An 18,859-nucleotide genomic window follows, 5' to 3' on the forward strand; every position below is an offset into this window, starting at 1 on the left:
GAATTTTGGAAGGGTTTTTTTTTAGCATTATAGTAGAGTATCCGCTCGTTTTTTGCATTATTTTTTCAATTATTTTTTATTTTTTTTTTTTTTTTATTGTTTTGGCCTTGTACACAGATCGCGCTTAATTTAAGCTGATATTTATAGAGATCGGCTAACTTTTATAAAGAATTTTGTATGGGAACTAAAATTTAGCTTGATCTGAGTAATTGGCTTAACGCTTTAAATAAAAGTGAACATACCAACTAAAGATCTAAAAAAGAATACGTAGTACAGAAGGTTTGCATTTTTTGTTTATATTTTTATATTTTTTATTTGTGTTGTATTTTTCGACTGTTCACTGTGGTGTATGCGTAACTTTTATGTCTGCATACACGAATTTTGTCAAATCAAATGTCTCGCCGATAGTCTAGAAGCACAGTCAGTTTTGGTAGATGGATCTTTATGATATTAAGTTCCCAAAAAGTCAAATGGTGGTGCAAAAAGACCGTCAAATCAAAGCGGAGCGCATATTTTTTTAAGCTGGGGCCCTATTTTATAAAACGATAATCGTTAAAACTACTTCGTTCTCGTTGAAATGCGACTACGTATTACGATAATCGTTTTACTTCAACGATACTCGTTAATCTTTACGACTGCCTTTTACCTATCGTTTAACTTTCGTTTTCGTTAAGCTGTCATATTATTCTTCCATATGCTGGTAGAATGGATGTGAGCCTCAAAAAAACTATTTTTTTCGGTTGAGTTTGGCCAAACGACTTTATCGTTTTACATAATCGCTCTTTGTCGTGACTATCGTTTACTTCAGTATCGTTGACTTGCCGCTCGTTTCTTATTTCGTAATAGACCCCCTGAATGGACAGTTGGTTTGACATTTAGAGCTATCAAATTACATCGATTACATTTTTAGGGCCAAAGAATAATAAATATGTAGTATAATTACATAAAATTTTCTCCCACTGACATGCTCAATTGAAAAAAAGTCATCGACATATCAAATTTTATAAAAATAACATCTGATTATTTTTGGTTTCATCAAAACCAACTTTTTTTGCTTTCTACTTAATAAATTTTAAATTTTGAAAATTAAATTTATACAAATGTTTAAAACTTAAAAACATTCAGTCTAAACGAAATTTAGTTTGAGAAGGAATAATGCAGATTATATAAGTTACTACTTTTTATTTCCTGAAAATATTGCTTAAAAATACAATAAAATTATGGTGTATTGTGTCCGTGCATAGGAGTCTCAAATTGGTTTTCCTTTCTACTGCTTCAACAACATATCATTGTCAGGGTTGCCATCTGCTTTAGATTTGGCATACTTAGCATGAGTTTCTCCATCCAACATAAAATCTTTCACAGCTGGAACTTCCTTCATTGATTCAATCCATTTAGCCTAAAAATTTAGTTTAATTATTGAAAATTCAAACTTTAACAATAATTATTTTTTTACTTACGAAATTCTTAAGTTTTCCATAGTTCACATCGTTTGATTCACCATATAAGTACTTAATCATTGCCATACGTTCGATCCATGGCCAAATCATAAAGTCCACCCAACCAGGTTTATCACCTGCAAAGAATGGTGTATTGCGACTCTCAAGTTCTTTGTCATAAACTTCAAGTGCTTTTTCAGTATCTTCAATGCATCCAGGTGCTTTCTCAGGTCCTAACATATATACTTTATATAGGGCTGCTCCCACAGGGCCAAATTTCTCCATCAAATTTTTTTCGTAGTACTTTTTCAGAGGATCACGAGAGAGTACAGGATTTTGAGGATATTTATCATCCAAATATTCACAAATTGCCATTGAATCCAAAATAGCAGGACAACCATCTTCATTAGGCAATTCGAGAGCAGGAATTTTACCTAATGGACTTCTTTCAAAAAGCCATTCAGGCTTATTGAGAAGATCACAGTAAATTGTATGGTATGGAATTTCTTTGGTATCAAGAACCAAATGAACACGATGCCCGTATGGACACCAACGTCCTGAGATCAAACGTAAGAGTTTATCACCTTCCGGAACTGTTGGGAATGGAGTTCCTGTTCAAAAGAAATTAATATAAAAATTAATTATTGTCGATGATTGGTTTGTTAAATGCTAGTTCTGGAAGCTTCATTGACAAAATCAAAATACTTCTGGAAAACATACGCCTTTTTCCTGTAGTTCAATAATGTGCATTTTTTCAAACCTTTAATAGTTTTTTAGAAAATGTAATACATATCATTTAATAATTTGAAAATACATACTGTCATTAAAAAAGCAAGTCATTCATCAATTATTATCTTTGAAATCTATTTCGATAACATTTTTTAAACTTTGATTATGATTATGAAATAGAATAACAAAAACGGTTTCTTATCAAATAAATAAAATCAAAGATTGAGAATTTTTTAAAACAAAGAACTTATATTTTCATTAAAATTGATAATTTTTTGTTTTAGATTTTATTTATTTATAGATACATATTTTATCTTCCATTCTTCAAATCAGTATGCAGAAATCTTATATTTCATTTGTACCATATCAGTTCACACTCCCTTATATCCGTCTATAAATTTATATTTTCTATAAGAATTCCCCCAGATTAAGATTGATTTAATCAACGTAAACAAAATTATCATTTCATGAAATTTACGGGTATTTTCGATACCCTAATAAGCACTTTACGTCATTATTTTTTACTTTTCAGTATTGATAAAAGGCAAAGTATAACCAGGTAACGCCTATAATAAACTTAAAAGTGTAAAACTTTTGTTTCTTCTACTGATTATTTCTTGTAAGACCATTTTAACATTTTTTTTGATATCAAAATGTCTCTTATAAGCGACGTCAGTTATATTATCTATTAATAGTTTAATCATATTCACAAAAATGTATCCTATCACTTTTAATATAAAAAAAAAATTATCTATTGAATAAAAATCAACTTTTTGAATTTTAATAAATTTTTTTTATGCATCCTTCAAGTTCTTTACATTTCAAAGTCACTTAAAATTTATTTACCTTTTCCTAAATGTCTTCCAGTATCCATAATTATTAAGTCCTATTTTTTTTATGTACACGAGGCACTTGTTGTACTTGAATTAATTTGATAGTTATACTGAATAAAAAATTTGGGTGTTTAAACTTTTATACAAAATTTGGAAAACATAACAATAAAGCTTTAAGCTTATAATTAATTGATAATAATAGGTACCATGTCTTTGGGATCAATTTAGAGATTTTATTTGTTCTATTGTTATATTGAAGAGAGGTTGAAGATAATGTACATAACTACACCTAAAATATTTGTACTTTTGGCTAAAGTATTTTTAATATTAAAAAAACTATTACAGCTTATTTACATACAGAAACAAACATTCTATCTCAATAATTGCTACATCATTGAGATCGTAGATTATTTTGGAAACACTAGATTCTAGAAGTATTGAAAGCTTCGACTTCAGATAGTCCAGTCAATGAAAGTTACATCTACGATAGCTATTTGAGCAAAAAAAGATATAAATACATATACACTACCGGTCAATAAAATAAGTTCACTTTATAAAAAAACAAGAATCTAATTTTTCACCTACAGTAACATAACAAAAAACTTTTTAACTTCCAAAAGGAGGAGGATATCAATTCGTCTGTATTTTTTTTTTAAGTGAACGATAACTCTTTTTCTGACTTATTCATAAGAAAACAACAGATTCCAAAAATATTTAAAACAACAAATTAATGCAATTTATTGAAATATGAATCCAAAAAAAGACCTTTTTTTAGATGGGTCAATATAATAGGTTCACTTTTGTCTTATTTCGGAAAAGTGAGAGGAAAATGACTCAATTTATTAAAGCAAAATAGTAATTCGCAGTCATACGTATTTGATACAAATGATTATCGTTGAAACTATTTCGTTCTCGTTCAAATGCGATAACTAATTACAATAATCGTTTTACATTATTGCGCCTGACAGCATCCGAAACGCCCCCAAACGCAACCAAAACGCGTCCGAAAAGCGTCCAAAACGAGTCCCAAACGCATCTGAAACGCTTCCAAAACGCATCTGAAACGCTCCCAAAACGCGTCCAAAATGCGTCTGAAACGCGTCCCAAGCGCTTCCAAAACGCGTCTGAAACGCGCCCAAAACGCGTTTGAAACGAGTCTGAAACGCGTCCAAATTGCGTCTGAAACGCGTGCGTGCGTCCCACACGCGTCCAAAACGCGACTGAAACGCGTCTTAAACGCGTCCAAAACGCGCCCAAAACGCGTCCAAAATGCGTCTGAAACGCGTCCCAAGCGCTTCCAAAACGCGTCCAAAATGCGTCTGAAATAAGTCCAAACCGCGACCAGTCTGAAAAGCGTCCAAAATGCGTCTGAAACGCGTCCCAAGCGCTTCCAAAACGCGTCTGAAACGCACCCAAAACGCGTCTGAAACGAGTCCAAAACTCGTCTGAAACGCGTCCAAATTGTGTCTGAAACGCATTAAAAACGCGTCGGAAATGCGCCCAAATTGCGTCTGAAACGCTTTCAAAACGCGTCGGAAACGCTCCCAAAACGCGTCTGAAACGTGTCCAAAATGCGTCTGAAACGCGTCCGAAACGGTTCCAAAACGCGTAGGAAACGCGTCTGAAATGCGTCCAAAACGCGCCTGAAACAACAATACCGAAGTACTTTCGTTTGCTAAATTTTCAAGAATGATAACGACTTCATCCCACCTATTAACACCTCAAAAATCCCACCTATTAACACCTCAAAAATAAATTTTAAAAAATATGCGTGGAAAAATTTTGTATTTGCAACTGAAAAATATTTGCATTAAAAAATAATTATTTATTGCAAATAAGAAATTTAGCATTAAAAAAATATTTAAGCAACTAAAAAATATTTGCATTGAAAATACATTTTTTATTGCAAATAAAAATATTTTTCATTAAAAATAAAATTTTATTGCAAATACAAAATTTTCTGCATTAAAAAAAGATTCTATGCAAAATATTTTTTTTTAAATTATAAATATTTTTTTTATGCAAATATGTATTTTTCAGTTGCAATAATTTTTTACTTGCTCTATAGGGCAAGTACCTATTGGTTTCGTGTCGAAAAAAAAAAATTGAGGTTTTAATCAAAACCAACATTACGATGATGGAGAATTCCGAAAAAGTGGTTCCCGCAATTCCGTCCGTGCGTCTGTGCGTCCATCTGTACACATTTCCACAGCCTAAACGGGTGGATGGATTTTCTTCAAATTTTGGTACAGATGATTTTTATGGAATTCTGAAAGTTGTTTTTTTTATATCTCGTTTAGAACGTATACCTCCCATACGAAAAAATACGATATTACGAATTTCTCGAAAACGACTCTAACGATTTTGATTAAACTTTGTATACGTAATATTTAAAGCAGTGGCAATAAAACTGCATTTTTATTTTTTCTCAAAAAAGTCAAATAACAAAAAAAAATTTTTTTCATTTAACAAAATTTTGCCCTAAATGTCGGCTCTTCCCCAATATCAATTTTTTTTAAATTTAGATCCAGCTTTTTAAATCTACAAGTAGACTAACATAAAAGTGCTTTGAACTGCAAGAGCAAGTACGTGCGACCCAAGTCGTGCATTTTATTTTTTATTTGCAATAAATATTTTTTACAACCCTCTTTACATTGCACAAGTACACAAAAATGCATTTACCTTTTCCTAAATGTCTGCCGGTATTCATGATTAACTTCTATTTACTTGATTAACAGGAGAAACTAAAACTATCTTTTTATTACCGTCTACTAACTGTTGTGATATTTGCACTACTGAATAAAAAAATGGGGGTGTTTAAACCTTTTATACAAAATTTGAAATACATAACGATGAAGCTTTAAGCTTAATAAATTGATAAAAGTTACCATGGTCTGTCTGATTAATCTTCTACGGCATACTAACCCATATATGGTTTATCGATTTCATATCGATTTATTCCCGTTATATTGCACTAAATGTCTAAATTTTTTTATAAGTAGGTAACCGGTTTTTATTATTAGTAAGAGAGTCGTGATTCTGAAATAAACGCGAAAAAAACCCATGCACCCAATTTTTTCTTAGACTTTTTTGATCTTTGGTTATTATATCCCAAATGCAAACTTTTTTCTAAGTTTCATGAGTGTAACAATTTTTTTTTAAATGCCTATTTTACCTGTACTACAACTATTTAACCAATGTTTAAATGAAAGAATTGTAAAAAAAAAAAACAAAAATCTATTAAGACAGGAGAAGCAAACTACTTCTTTAAAGTAGCTAGGTGTTTTAAGAAATGTCACAGGGGACACACTGTGTGTACAGATAACTACCTACTTTGAACTACAAGAGCAAGTTCGTGCGGCCAAGTTGTTCATATTATTTCTGTTCTCCGATTGTAGTCTAGAAATCAATCGGTTTTCACTTTTTTTTGCAATGTCTTCGTAATGGACAAATTGATTATTCAATGGGTTGCTTATATTTCTGGTACCCTATTTTGTAAAAGGATTATCGTTATTGTTAAACGCGATTACGTTTTACGACAATCGTTTTATTTCAACGATACTCGTTAATCTTTACGACTGCCATTTGCCTATCGTTTTTGTTTAGGTGTACCTAATAATATTGTTGCTTCGGCCGTTAGAATGCATGTGAGTCTCAAAAAATATATTTTTCGGTTTAGTTTGGCCAAACAACTTTCTTGCTTTAAATAATCGCTCTTTGTCGTGACTATTGTTTATTTCATTATCGTTTACACTCATTTCGCATTACGAAATAGACCCCAGACATTTTTGGATACAATGACAAATTATAATATTTTAAAAATAAAACTAAAACAAATCAAATGCGAAATTCAAAGTAAAAAACAAAATAAATACCTTCAATGGTATTGTTCTGATTTTTTTTTTCAAACGATTAGTGATGAAGACAGAAGATGTATGGAATTTTTGTTTATTATTTTGTTTGTTTTCTTAATTTTATCAAACTTACATTCCATAAGATTCTAGATTCTACAAATAAATGTATACAATATTAAATTATTATATATGTATAAAAAAAGAACAAAAACATAAACTTTGTGTGCGTATGAAAATCGTAGAAAAGTAATTATTTATATGTATATGCATAAAGATTTATCAGAGAATCGCACGGAATTTCATAAATCCATTGAAAGTAGAAAAAAGAACAAGTCCAATATTAAAGATCAAAATCTTAACTTCTAATTTAAACATCAATCTCGTCGGCGAGTCTTTAGCTTTTAAACAGTTCTTTGCCTCTTTGTCGTACTTCTGAAATATTAATTAAATTAAAACAAATATTTGAAAATTAAAACGGAACACAAAAAATAAAATTAATAAACACATCTTTTTGTTGGTATATTTTTTTTACTATTAGTAATTCACAATTAAGTGTGTATTGGTGGAATTATTAAAGTTGCTTACACGAGCATGTCGTAGTCTGGAGTATTGGTGCGACGTGTTTTGATAAATTTGGCATGAGTCTCTCCATCCAAGTAGGTGCCCTTAACAGCTGCATCTTCAATCATAACCTCACGCCATTTAATCTGAAATTGAAAATTTAATTAGAAATTTATATTTCACAGAATTATGAATATGTGTATTACCAAATTCTTAAATCTCTCTTGATCCATTTCATACTTATCACCAAGAAGATACTTGAGCATCTCTGCACGTTCACACCATGGCCAGATCATGTAGTCAATCCAACCAGGCTTATCACCACCAAAGTAAACTGTCTTACGATCACCAAGCTCCTTTTCGAAGATATCAAGACCCTGGGAGATGTCCGTCAAAGCACCAGGAGAGTTTTCAGGTCCATTTATTAGGACTTTATGAAGTGAACCAGTCACCGGACCAAAGCGTTCAACAAGAATTTTATCTTGAGCTTTTTTAAGTGGGTCCTTTGGAAGAAGTGGATTTTGTGGATACTTTTCATCCAAGTATTCACAGATGAGAAGAGATTCAGTTAAAATGGGATTTCCAGTTTCATTGACTAACTCCAGAGCAGGCACCTTGCCCAAGGGATTCTTTTCAACAAGCCATTCGGGTTTTTCGGTAAGATTAATAAAAATTGTATGATATGGAACGTTCTTTGCGTCCAGCGTTAAGTGAACACGATGGGCAAAAGGACAGAAACGCATAGAAAAGAGACGTAGTTTACCATCGTCGGGAAGTTTGGGGCATGTTGATCCTAGTAATAATAGAAGAAACAAGTTTAGTTTATTTGCTTAGATCTGCAAAGTAAATTTAGGTTTAACTTTAAATAAATATTTCGTATGGTTAAGTTAACTTCTAAGCAATGAAAAATTGATACCGTTTTATATGGTTGAAGTACTAGGACACAATATTATGATAATTCAGGGAGCCAACCATTTTTTTTTTTTAACTACTCTTCCCTATCCGTTATTTATTTCCATTTATATGGTAGCCCAGACAAATTAGTAAATCGAATCGCAATTTTTGCGGGAAAAAAATTTTTTTTTCATGGAATGTGTTTGGGTCATAAAGGTCGGGAGCAGCCGACATCTTGGAAAAGAAGTTGGTACCGTTTTTATTTAATAGCTTCATTACAAATTGAAAATTCTAGAAGACACACGCTATAAGTAGAACACGGTTTCCGCACTTTATCATCGAATATCGATCACCAATTCTTTGCCGCCGGGTACAAAGGGGTTAAGTCATAAAAATGATAGTTTGCCAGAAAATGCGATTGAAGTTGAGCTTATGTATGAAAATCCATACATTTTTGGGCATTGATCCTCTTATTTTTATAGGAAAGAGTTGCTCTAAATTTATGTATGTTTTTGATACCAAATAAAAGAGAAAAAGAGCTTATTCTTATTTCATCAAAACCCGAAAAGTGCAATTTTGTGACTAAACCCCTTTGTACTGGGAGCAAAGAATTAACCTTCGTCGGAATTTTTTCATGTGCTCTAGTCAATAGTTTTGCATAATTGTTAAAGAAAGTAGACGTTTTTCAAAATGTTGTTCAAAGTATTGCCTCCTCCGAAAACGAACCTGAACAAGGCATTATAAAAGACGAAAAGACCGCGTACGAAATCTTGTATAAAGAAAGGAAAATAAATCTTTGAGCTAGCTATAGCATCAAACAACTGTTCGTTTCTGATGGAGAATTTGGCATGGGCTTGCGCAGCTATTGCTCTGAGTGAGATCTCAGATCCAAACAAGTCGAAAACAATATTCTTCCGGTTGGTATCAGGACGCTAAAACGAAAAATGGTTTTATGGCCAAAATCAAATCGAAACAGTGAAAAAGTAGAAGTACTTAAAACATTAAGCATGGTGGAAAAGCAGATTACCAGAAAACTATCAGCATTCAAAAATGCGATTGGAACAGTTTGGAAAAAATGTGTAAGGGAACAGAGACCTTCTTTTCAAAGATTTTGTTGCTACTCCTGAAGCAATTATGCTTTATGCAGCTCAATCCTGGCATTAGTATAAAAACACTGAAAAGGTTCTTCGATTTGATCTAAAACGTCAATTCTGGCTCTTCATAGAAACAGGTCTTTCACCTCTTTACCCGACATATCAAAACTATGATTGCATTTTACATTAAGAACATGATGACATTGAACAATCTAAAAAGAATCTGTACAACAAAAGATAATTTGAAATACACCGAGCTACAAGTAAAACAAATCGAGCACGAAGACGTATAGGATATAGGTGCACAGTACACAAAATAGGTCTGTTTTTGACAAACAATGAGTTTCACCCGAGGGGAATTTACATTTTTCCGCTAAACTAGTTTCTTGTTCGGCGCCAAAATTTAAGTGAAATAAGAGCTGTCGAACACCTCGCAAATTACCTGCAAAAAAAAAAAACTGAAAATAAAGGAAGACGTCCGAACGTGAACAACTTTTCGCCCGGAACTCACAATATCGGAAAAGTGAAATTGAATTTTTCGGGGTGGAATCTTGTTCACGTGAAACTCAGGGTAGGGTTGAATATTATAACTGAATTGGAGTCAAAGTAAGAAACCCCCACTTATGTTTTGAGCACAAGGGGCGAATGCAGATGAAGATAAAATAGCAAACTCTAAGAATCGTTGGTATTCAAGGAATTGACCCTAGCAAAACAAAATTTTGGAATACAACATCCAGGTTCGAGGAGGACCGAATATTTGCTTCTTTATTTGTGCATTCAGTACGGATGTGTGTCAGGCAGAGGTTTTTTATATCTAATGAGAAAGTATTTAATGATTTTCGGGGTAAAACCGTATTCACGAAATACTCATCAAAGTGGTTTTTGAATATTTATGGAGAATACCAAGACTTTAAGTTTTTTGCGTGACTAATATGTAGATTACTTTGAGTTAACTCGTTACCGCAATAGTAGTTCCAAATACCCACTATACTATGTATTGGTCGCATTTATCAAAATTCATTAGCAAAACATTGCGATAATAATAATTGTATTAAAGGAAATAAAAAATTCAATAAGTAGAAGGGAAAAACCACAGAGTTATTTATGTTTGAACTTTTTTTTTTTATGAATAAACCATTTCCATCAACATATTCGTCATCATCATCATCATCTCTTGTTTTTATGTTACTTTGACTAATTATAACAAACTGTGGTTAAGCACATTAGCGTTCCTGTTCATGTTGCTAAGTTGAAAAACAGAAAAAAATGAGATATTAAATTGCTTCGGAATGTTGATTTGAGTTGAGAAGATTTGAGAGTTCAATTTTTGCTCTCTACAAAATGGATTTTCAAATTGAATGTATATCTAGAATCCATTACAAATAATGTATCTAACCCCCACCGGCACCCTCCTCATCCACAGATGATTTGATATAAATTGAAAATATACATATAGCTACCACTTGAAGCTTGAGAGCTGACCCTTTACTTTATCCAACAAACGAAAACCAACAACGATAAAAATTCGAGAACAACCTTACCCAATGACGTCAAACTCCAAAAATAAAAAAAAGAATGTGAAAGAGGGGAATCGGATCGGAAATGAAATTTAAAAAAAACCCAAACTAATCGCAACAAAAGTTTTTTTAATTCAATTCAAAATGCAATAAATAAACTAATAAGAAATTATTTTTTCGATTTGAAGCTGTTGATCATTTTATTGATTTTTTTTTGGTCTCGATAGAAAAGAAATCAGAGAAGAGGAACATTGAATCAATTGAGAAAGGTAATGTTTTATTTATAAAAAAAAAAATAATTGTGATGTGAGAAGAGAATATAATAAAATTACCTTTAGTTAAATGTTTGCCGGCACTCATAGTAGAAAATTTAGTTAATTGTAAAAGTGTTGATTTAATTGTGGATATATAAGATTGATAAGGATTTTGATGATTTGTCGTTGGGAATTTCGGATGAAGGCGTTAACACACTTTCACTTGCACAAAGTTTTTGTCGGTGTGACTTCAACTCAACTGTGTCGGCTAAAAAAACTACTGCAACTGTTTGAGTTTGAGTGGAAATTGAAAAGTTGAAGTTGGCTTTGGTTGATGGAGGAAAACAACAAAAACAAATAAAAATGTGAAAGCTTGGAGTGGTTTTTATTTGAGTGGAGTGACATTTTGACATTTTGTGTTTTGAAAGCTCTATGCATTCTGTCAGGAGGGATGTGTTCGTAGGCTAGGTAAATAAGGCATAGTGAGAAGTAAAGTAATTTTTAAACAATTTCATGCTGCTTAAGGCTAGACGCACACATGCGATTTTGATCGAGCGATTATTCAGTCGCAAATTAGATGACAAGAATTTCAATGACTGTAGACACAATTTTCAAATTTTTAATTGCGGGAAGAATGTGTGTTCACAGGCATTAAAATCCTTGTGATCCATTTTTGTGGGACTGAATAATCACGCTACTAATGTCACATGTGTGCGCCTAGTCTAAAAGTCGATTTTAATCTTTTTAGCCTGGTACGCAGCTCGCGCTAAATTTTAGCTCCCATACAAATTATCGAAAAATTTTATCTGAGCTAAAATGGATCCCATACAAATTATCGATAACTTTGTATGGGAATTTTATCTCGGCTAAAATTTAGCGCGAGCTGCGTACCAGGCTTTAAAGGCTTTAATCTAAAAACCAATACTAAAGCTCCATTTAATATCGGGAAATATTGTTTGTGGTCGTAATAATTTAAAAATACTAAAATTTTATCCGTGAGGTCTGATGGGACGGAGATATTGAAGTTTAAAGTCGTTGATGTAGCTGATGTTGTTGATGTAGCTCGACGAGAAATAGGCCCCTATTACGCAGATCGAGCTAAATCTTAGCCGAGATAAAATTCCCATTTTAAGCCTGGTACGCTGCTCGAGCTAAATTTTAGCCGAGATAAAATTCCCATACAAGTTATCGATAACTTGTATGGGATCCATTTTAGCTCAGATAAAATTTTTCGATAATTTGTATGGGAGCTAACATTTAGCGCGAGCTTCGTAACAGGCTTTATTATGAAAATTTTAATGCACAAGATTTTAAATTTTTCTTTGAGTAAGAAAAGTTTTTTGTCAAAAATTTCCTTTTAAAAAATCTATTTCTTAAAAAGTGTTTTGATTCATTATGGTCTTAAACATCCGAAATGTGAACCAGAAAAGTCATTCTAGAGTGTTTCTTGCTTGTTTTTTTTTTCAGCTTTCAGGCGTTTTGTTGTTTAGATTAGTCATTAGATACTCAAATTATAGCCAGAGTGTATATATTTGGAAAAACAACGAAAAAACAAAACTTTGAAAAACCATATCTCGTAAACCTATCCACTGTAATTTTTTTAAATGTGATTTCCGAGTCCTTTAAGTCAAAATACTATTGAGAAAATAAGTAGTATTGAGGGTCTATTAAGTCTAAAAACCAGTGTTATTGATGTCCTAGTATATCAATTAAGGTTCCATAATGTTCAATGCACGCTAATCTTTGGCTTGTATAAAAAGAAAGACAGGTTTTATGCAATTCATTTTGGCGCATTACCGAAATTTCTCAAGATCCTTCACAGTTTTTATATTAATTGAAAAAGAATAACAGGAACCGATCCCACACGTACCTCCGCAGCCTAGTACTGTTGCAGTACAATTCTCGAACATTAAAGATGAGTGGAAAATAGGGACAAATATATATAAATAAAACATTGCATATACCTACTTACAATAAGAAATAATAAAAACATTGGCATATACTAACAAGAAAAACTCTTGGAACAGGTCTTAACCTGGGCCTTCTCTTAGTTGGCTTACCGTCCGCCACTTTTCCTTCAAGTAGTTAATAAAGCACGGCGATAAAGTTGATATTTCATTATTTTTCTTCTATACAGAGCTAATTTGTGACCTGTGCGCCTGTGCCCCTGTTCTGTAACTATTATCACGGCTATAAAAAAAAATCCATTTTATCTCATCAATATAAAAGAAATATCGTTCAAAATCATAATTTCTTAATTCATAAATTCTGAATTTGAAAGAAATTGTGCTTTATTTATGGAAAAAAAAAAAATTTATTTTAAAGACGTTGAAAAAAGTTTATGGCCAGTGATAAAGTTATAGAACATAGGCCCTGTTCACAATGTCAGCTATTACATGAAGCCTCAAGAGGCGCGCCTCTTTTCAAAACTAATGAGTGCAAAAGAGAAAGAAGATAAAACAAAAAATTATCCGACCGGAGAGTCGTGGGCAAAAATTCTGAGACTCTTTTGACGTTTCTTTTTCCACTCTTTCTTTTTTCAACATTCCCTTTCATTTTTTTTTGCTTCTTGGTGGAATACAACAACAACAATACTTAAATTAAAAGAGAAATGTCAAATTTGAGTCTTTGACTCAAGAGGCGTCGTGTAATAGTACGCGCCTCACAGAATGATTATCAAAAGAAAATTCGAAAAAAGAGTCAAGCCTCTTGAGGCTTCATGTAATAGCTGACAATGGAGTATTGGGTCTGTTCGTAGAGTCGTGACTTAATTTTAAATTCCAAATTTGTATGGAAAATTGAAATTACTTACAAGACATTTAAATTGTGATTAATTAAAAAATTGTTCATTTAATTTTTACTATTTGTTTTATTTTTTTATAGGTACTTTACTTTAGATTTTCTTATGAAGTAGTTAATTCTATTCTAGCTTGAATTTTCTAATTAGTTTTCACTTTTGCTGGTCTCAGTATATTACTAATTTTTCGCCAAACGAATACCACAACTATAACAACAAAGGAAATAATTGAAACTCCTACAGCTAAAATAAATAAAATACAATCCAAAGAATTAGCTTGGAAGATGTTTAGTCTCTCTGCGTGTGATTTAAGATGGTAAGGGTTTGGATTTTGTAAAATATATTCCACCCACCATACCGCAGTTTCTAAAGGTTTCATGGGTCTATTTTGGAATTGATTTGATTTTTCTTTAATTTTTTGACGCATTTGAGGATCTTCAATAACTTTTTTGATCGCTTGAACAAGATCCTCTGTTGTCATGGTGAGAAAATCAAGTTTAACTGCTATACCAGCATCCATTGACTGTCGTAGATTCTATAAAATTAATAAAGAAAATATTTGTAAAAAATGTTTGTATTATGAGAAAATAATGTTTATTTACCCTATGTTGGTCGAAAAATAGTGGCACACCAACCATTGGAACTCCACGCCACATTGCTTCCTGAGAACTAAGTCCTCCACAATGTGTGACAAATGCCTTTAGTTTAGGATGAGCTGAAAAGAAGATTCTTGACAAAAGTTTTGTTTGAAATAACTTTTCATCTTACCAAGAACATCAGTTTGTGGGAAATTTGTTTTAGCTAAAACGTTTTCTGGAAGTGATCTTTTCAAGTATTTAACATCAAATTTCCACATAAAGTTGTACTGTGGCAACTCTGCCATTGCATTAACAATCACATCGACTTGTTCTACAGTAAAATCTTGACTTTTCATATTCGTCCCAAAGGAAATAAAAATAGCGCCATCTTTTGATTTATTCAAAAATTCCTCAAGATCCTTGGGAAGTGGTTTTGGTTCTAGCATTTGCATTCCTCCAACTTCAATTACATTCGGAGGAAGTGGTTCAACGAAATTGATAGCAGGATGAGAATTGACTAAAGCTATGGCAGTGTGCTTGGAAATGTCTCCTAAGTACGACATATTGCTCGAGAAATAAGGTCGTACTAGGTCATCAACTCTTGGCACAAACACCATACGCCGATATCTATAAATTCAAAGGTAAACGAAAAATTAACAAAACTTTTTGAATTTTTGTAACATTTTTGAAATGCTACTATATACTTACGCAGTATCAGCCATAAAAATTAAAGTATTCTCAAGTCTTTGCCAAAAGTCCATAACAGGAGAATAAGTTGTTGAATGATAAGGAATGTAGGCAGGAAAATAGTGATTTGACATCAAGTCCATTGTAATTGGTGGATTATGAAAAGCACTCATTCCAATTAGTGGTGGATAGTTGAATTTATGTACGAATCCCAGGAGATATGGTCCGATAATATAATCATAGAGTATCACATCGAATTTAAAGCTATCCGGATAGTTTAGGAGCTGCTGCATACCCTTTGATTGAAGAATTACCTCCATAGCTGCCAATTTACGACCATAATAGATTGGAATGAATTCGAAAACACCCATGCCAATGTATGATGTAACGCCAGTCACAGAATAGCCATTTTCTAAGTGAATGTAGTGTAGATTTGGAGGTAGTTTTTCGTTAGGTCTTGGCAGGTCCACAGACAGAACAGTGACATTGTGTCCTAGATCTGCAAGTCTGTGCATTAAAACACTATTCCTAAAAGAAACCAAAAATAAAATATATGAGAATTATAATTACCAAATTTTTGAATGAAATATTAAGAATGATTAATATAAGATCTTAAATTTAAAAGAAAACTATAAATTTCTTGTTAAGATTTGTCAAACTGTGTGAAATGTGTTTTTAAATCCTTCTTTAAAAATCGATTTCTTAATAATCTAACTATAAATACTAAACTACTTCTAAAAAATAATAGTACAACGTAAGGACTTTAAATGGTTCTTTTTAAGCAATTTGCAAAACATGTTAAATTAACAAAAATACTTACATGCTTTATATCAAAACATGTTTTTAAACTGCTTAGATTTGGAATAGGTACCTAGAAAAATTGTAAGGAATTCGACTAGTATCAAAAACAACACATATTGCATTGAATTTTTGTTTTAATGCAAAAATCTTTTTATTTACAATAATTTTTTTTAACTTAAAATATTTTTATTTGTAGGTAATACAAATTTTACCTGCGCCCCCCTTTCACATTTTTAGTTATGGGGGACAAATTAGTTCCCCACGGGACGAATGGTAACCCTATTTATGAATCCTTTTAAAAATTAAAAAAACTAATGAGATATACCTTTTGTAAAAAAATTTAAGAAAAACAATTCAAAAAAGGAGAAAAATAACATTTTTATGATTTTGCTTATTTGTATGTTACAAAAGTGCTTTCTTTAGTGTGCTCTAATTTGCAATTCAAGCAAAATGGTCGGAAAGCTTTGGAAAAGACAAACATTTGTCTCTCTCATAGAATTCAGTATTCTAAGAGGAGCAGCGTTTTTTCAAGCTGTTACTTCTTACACCTGTTATTAAAAATAATAGGTCTGTTTAATTATTCCCGTGATCCAGATGAGATCAATGTTTTTATTTGCTTTACAACAAAAGCAGGATCTCGCTTTGTTATTGTAACGCTAACAAATATAATGATCTGATCTGATAAACTCTACAGTGGTCGTTCCAGGTTTCATTCCGCTCAGCATTAAAAAATACTTTAACATAATGTGTAATATGGCCTATGTGTATAAACTTACATTTCTAGCTTGATTAACAATTTTTTGCTCCCCTACTATTGCAAATGCGGTTTGGAAAAAAAAAACAAAACAAAAAAAAGCACGTATACGCCACAGTGTATTTGAAATTGAATTATTTCTTCTGTCTCGTAAATTCTGTTTATTTTTAAAATATTTATTACAAAAAAAAAAAAAAAAAAACATATCCAAACCTAACACAAAACAAAAGCAATACAAATGAAGAAAATTAAATAGCAATTTTTATTTAAGTTTTGGTTACTAAGTAACCAAAAGGTTTCATACCAAAATAAAGCACATTTTACTGAAAGTCAATAATTTTTTTAAGAGGTGGCAACACTGCTCGCGGTTGCGAAAAAAAAAATAATGGCCAGCATAGGAGATACACTCTTTTAGTTGTTACACTTTAAATATGAAAATTCTCTTTATCGAGAGCTTTGAATAACTATACAAATTAAGTCAATGGTTAAAGACCAGTATTTTAAGACATCAAAACGTGTTTGACAGATCTTGCACCTGAGGCCGCTGCTGCTGGGTAGCAAAAACCGATACATATTTATGTATGCATAAGATATTTTAATATTTGTTGAAATCTCGATTATCACTAATATCTCATTTTGCAAAATTATACATGATAGGATATTTCATTAAAAAGGACCATTACAAAATTAATATTGAAGTAGGGTAAAAAGGGGTAAACGGGGACCAAACAAAGTTATTACTGTTAAAAGACAATAATTTTCATTTTTTTATTATTGTGCTCACTACACATGTTTTGTTAACAAAATTACCGTACCAGATGTGATGACTGGGAGAAGAAACTCCCATTAGGCCCAATATATTCGCACCGCTTGCATTGAAAATTAAATTATTTATCACAAAACCGAATAATCCAATAAAAATAATCATTTTGTTTCCTCAATTGATTACATAAATTAATAAAATAAAAACAAAAACTAAACAAAACAAAAACGAACAGATCTTCTCTTGAAGAATAACAGCACAAGACTAAATTTTTGGACTAAATTCTTCAATCAACTATAACGAAAAAATCGTTTGACAGGTAGACAAGAAATTTAAATAATTTATTTATTTATTCAATATTTTATATATAAAAAAAACAACACCAACAACAACAAAAATGTCTAGTTAATAACCAGAATTTATATTAAAAAAGCCAATCTTCTATTATATATTTTATATTCTTGAAGCTAGACTTAAAGGTCATAATAAACACATAAAATAAACGTGATCACTTTTTTAAATCAGGAACATCGAACCGAAAAATACTTTGACTTAATCAATGATTTTACTAAAAGTGTTCCTCACTCTTGTAGTTTATCTTAATGTCGAAAATTATCAACTTAATATGACAAAAGTGTGTTGTTTTAATCTCTTAATAATAATTAGGGGTCAGAAAGCAAAATCCGACATTTCACTTTCTAATGATTTTTTAAATTTTGTTTGAATTTTGTACGATTTGTTTTGCTTTTAACGATGAGTAATTTTATAATGTCACAATAAATTAAGTGTAGGCTCTTGTACTAGAAAAAACTGATTTAAATTGTTTGAATGCTAATGTTGTTCTATGTTTCAGAAACTTTATTTTCTTGAAGTAAGTAAGAAAAAAACTATAAGCTATTAATAGATCGTTTAAATATTTCAAATAGAAAAGTAATGGGAATGGGAACCTGTTTGAAAGTAAGAACCAGATATGGAGGGCAATAGTGTGTTCTATACACCTTTTTTTGCAAAACTATTTATATAAATTGTTTAGAAAAATTAATGTTGACAGAACAAGTTTAAGGACAAAAATATTATCGTAAACCTTTGAGATTCCCATGTCGAAAAAATAGAGCTTTACAAATGGTGAATATTAACCGAAAAACATTATTTATAAAAATATTTAAGCCGTTTTATTTTTTGTGGAGGAAAATCTTTTGTTTACAATTTTAGAAGAACTCACTGAGACGGACCAAGTTATGAATACCGTTTCCCCGGGAGGGCCAATTTTCTAAAAAAATTGACTTAATTTACGAAAAAAAATG

General features: G+C 31.6%; 3 protein-coding genes across 5 annotated transcripts; all 3 read right to left on the minus strand.

Moving 5' to 3' along the window:
* Positions 1 to 1,175: 1,175 nt before the first annotated feature.
* On the minus strand, positions 1,176 to 6,081 carry LOC129910047 (pyrimidodiazepine synthase-like). Of its 2 annotated transcripts, none has more exons than XM_055987292.1 (3): positions 5,684 to 6,081; positions 1,461 to 2,050; positions 1,176 to 1,399 (listed from the first exon to the last, which is right to left on the minus strand). In XM_055987292.1, exons 1-3 carry the CDS (start codon positions 5,709 to 5,711, stop codon positions 1,268 to 1,270), a joined length of 750 nt encoding a protein of 249 aa, XP_055843267.1. In that variant the 5' UTR covers positions 5,712 to 6,081; the 3' UTR covers positions 1,176 to 1,267. The 2 variants fall into 2 exon arrangements, with proteins under 2 accessions (XP_055843267.1, XP_055843266.1); XM_055987291.1 differs by lacking the exon at positions 5,684 to 6,081 and adding an exon at positions 3,015 to 3,131.
* An 864-nt stretch (positions 6,082 to 6,945) lies between these two features.
* Positions 6,946 to 11,477, minus strand: LOC129910046 (pyrimidodiazepine synthase-like). Of its 2 annotated transcripts, none has more exons than XM_055987290.1 (4): positions 11,254 to 11,477; positions 7,623 to 8,209; positions 7,441 to 7,562; positions 6,946 to 7,284 (listed from the first exon to the last, which is right to left on the minus strand). In XM_055987290.1, the coding sequence occupies exons 1-4, from the start codon at positions 11,279 to 11,281 to the stop codon at positions 7,257 to 7,259; spliced, it is 765 nt and encodes a 254-aa protein (XP_055843265.1). In that variant the 5' UTR covers positions 11,282 to 11,477; the 3' UTR covers positions 6,946 to 7,256. The 2 variants fall into 2 exon arrangements, with proteins under 2 accessions (XP_055843265.1, XP_055843264.1); XM_055987289.1 differs by having other exon boundaries at positions 6,946 to 7,287; positions 11,254 to 11,476.
* Positions 11,478 to 14,047: 2,570 nt separating this feature from the next.
* On the minus strand, positions 14,048 to 17,809 carry LOC129910045 (UDP-glycosyltransferase UGT5-like). The gene is made up of 5 exons (XM_055987288.1): positions 17,608 to 17,809; positions 15,259 to 15,765; positions 14,741 to 15,177; positions 14,575 to 14,687; positions 14,048 to 14,507 (listed from the first exon to the last, which is right to left on the minus strand). Exons 1-5 carry the CDS (start codon positions 17,718 to 17,720, stop codon positions 14,115 to 14,117), a joined length of 1,563 nt encoding a protein of 520 aa, XP_055843263.1. The 5' UTR covers positions 17,721 to 17,809; the 3' UTR covers positions 14,048 to 14,114.
* Between the last annotated feature and the right edge of the window lie 1,050 nt (positions 17,810 to 18,859).

This window comes from Episyrphus balteatus, chromosome 2, assembly GCF_945859705.1.
Source record: "Episyrphus balteatus chromosome 2, idEpiBalt1.1, whole genome shotgun sequence".
Lineage (NCBI taxonomy): Eukaryota > Metazoa > Arthropoda > Insecta > Diptera > Syrphidae > Episyrphus > Episyrphus balteatus.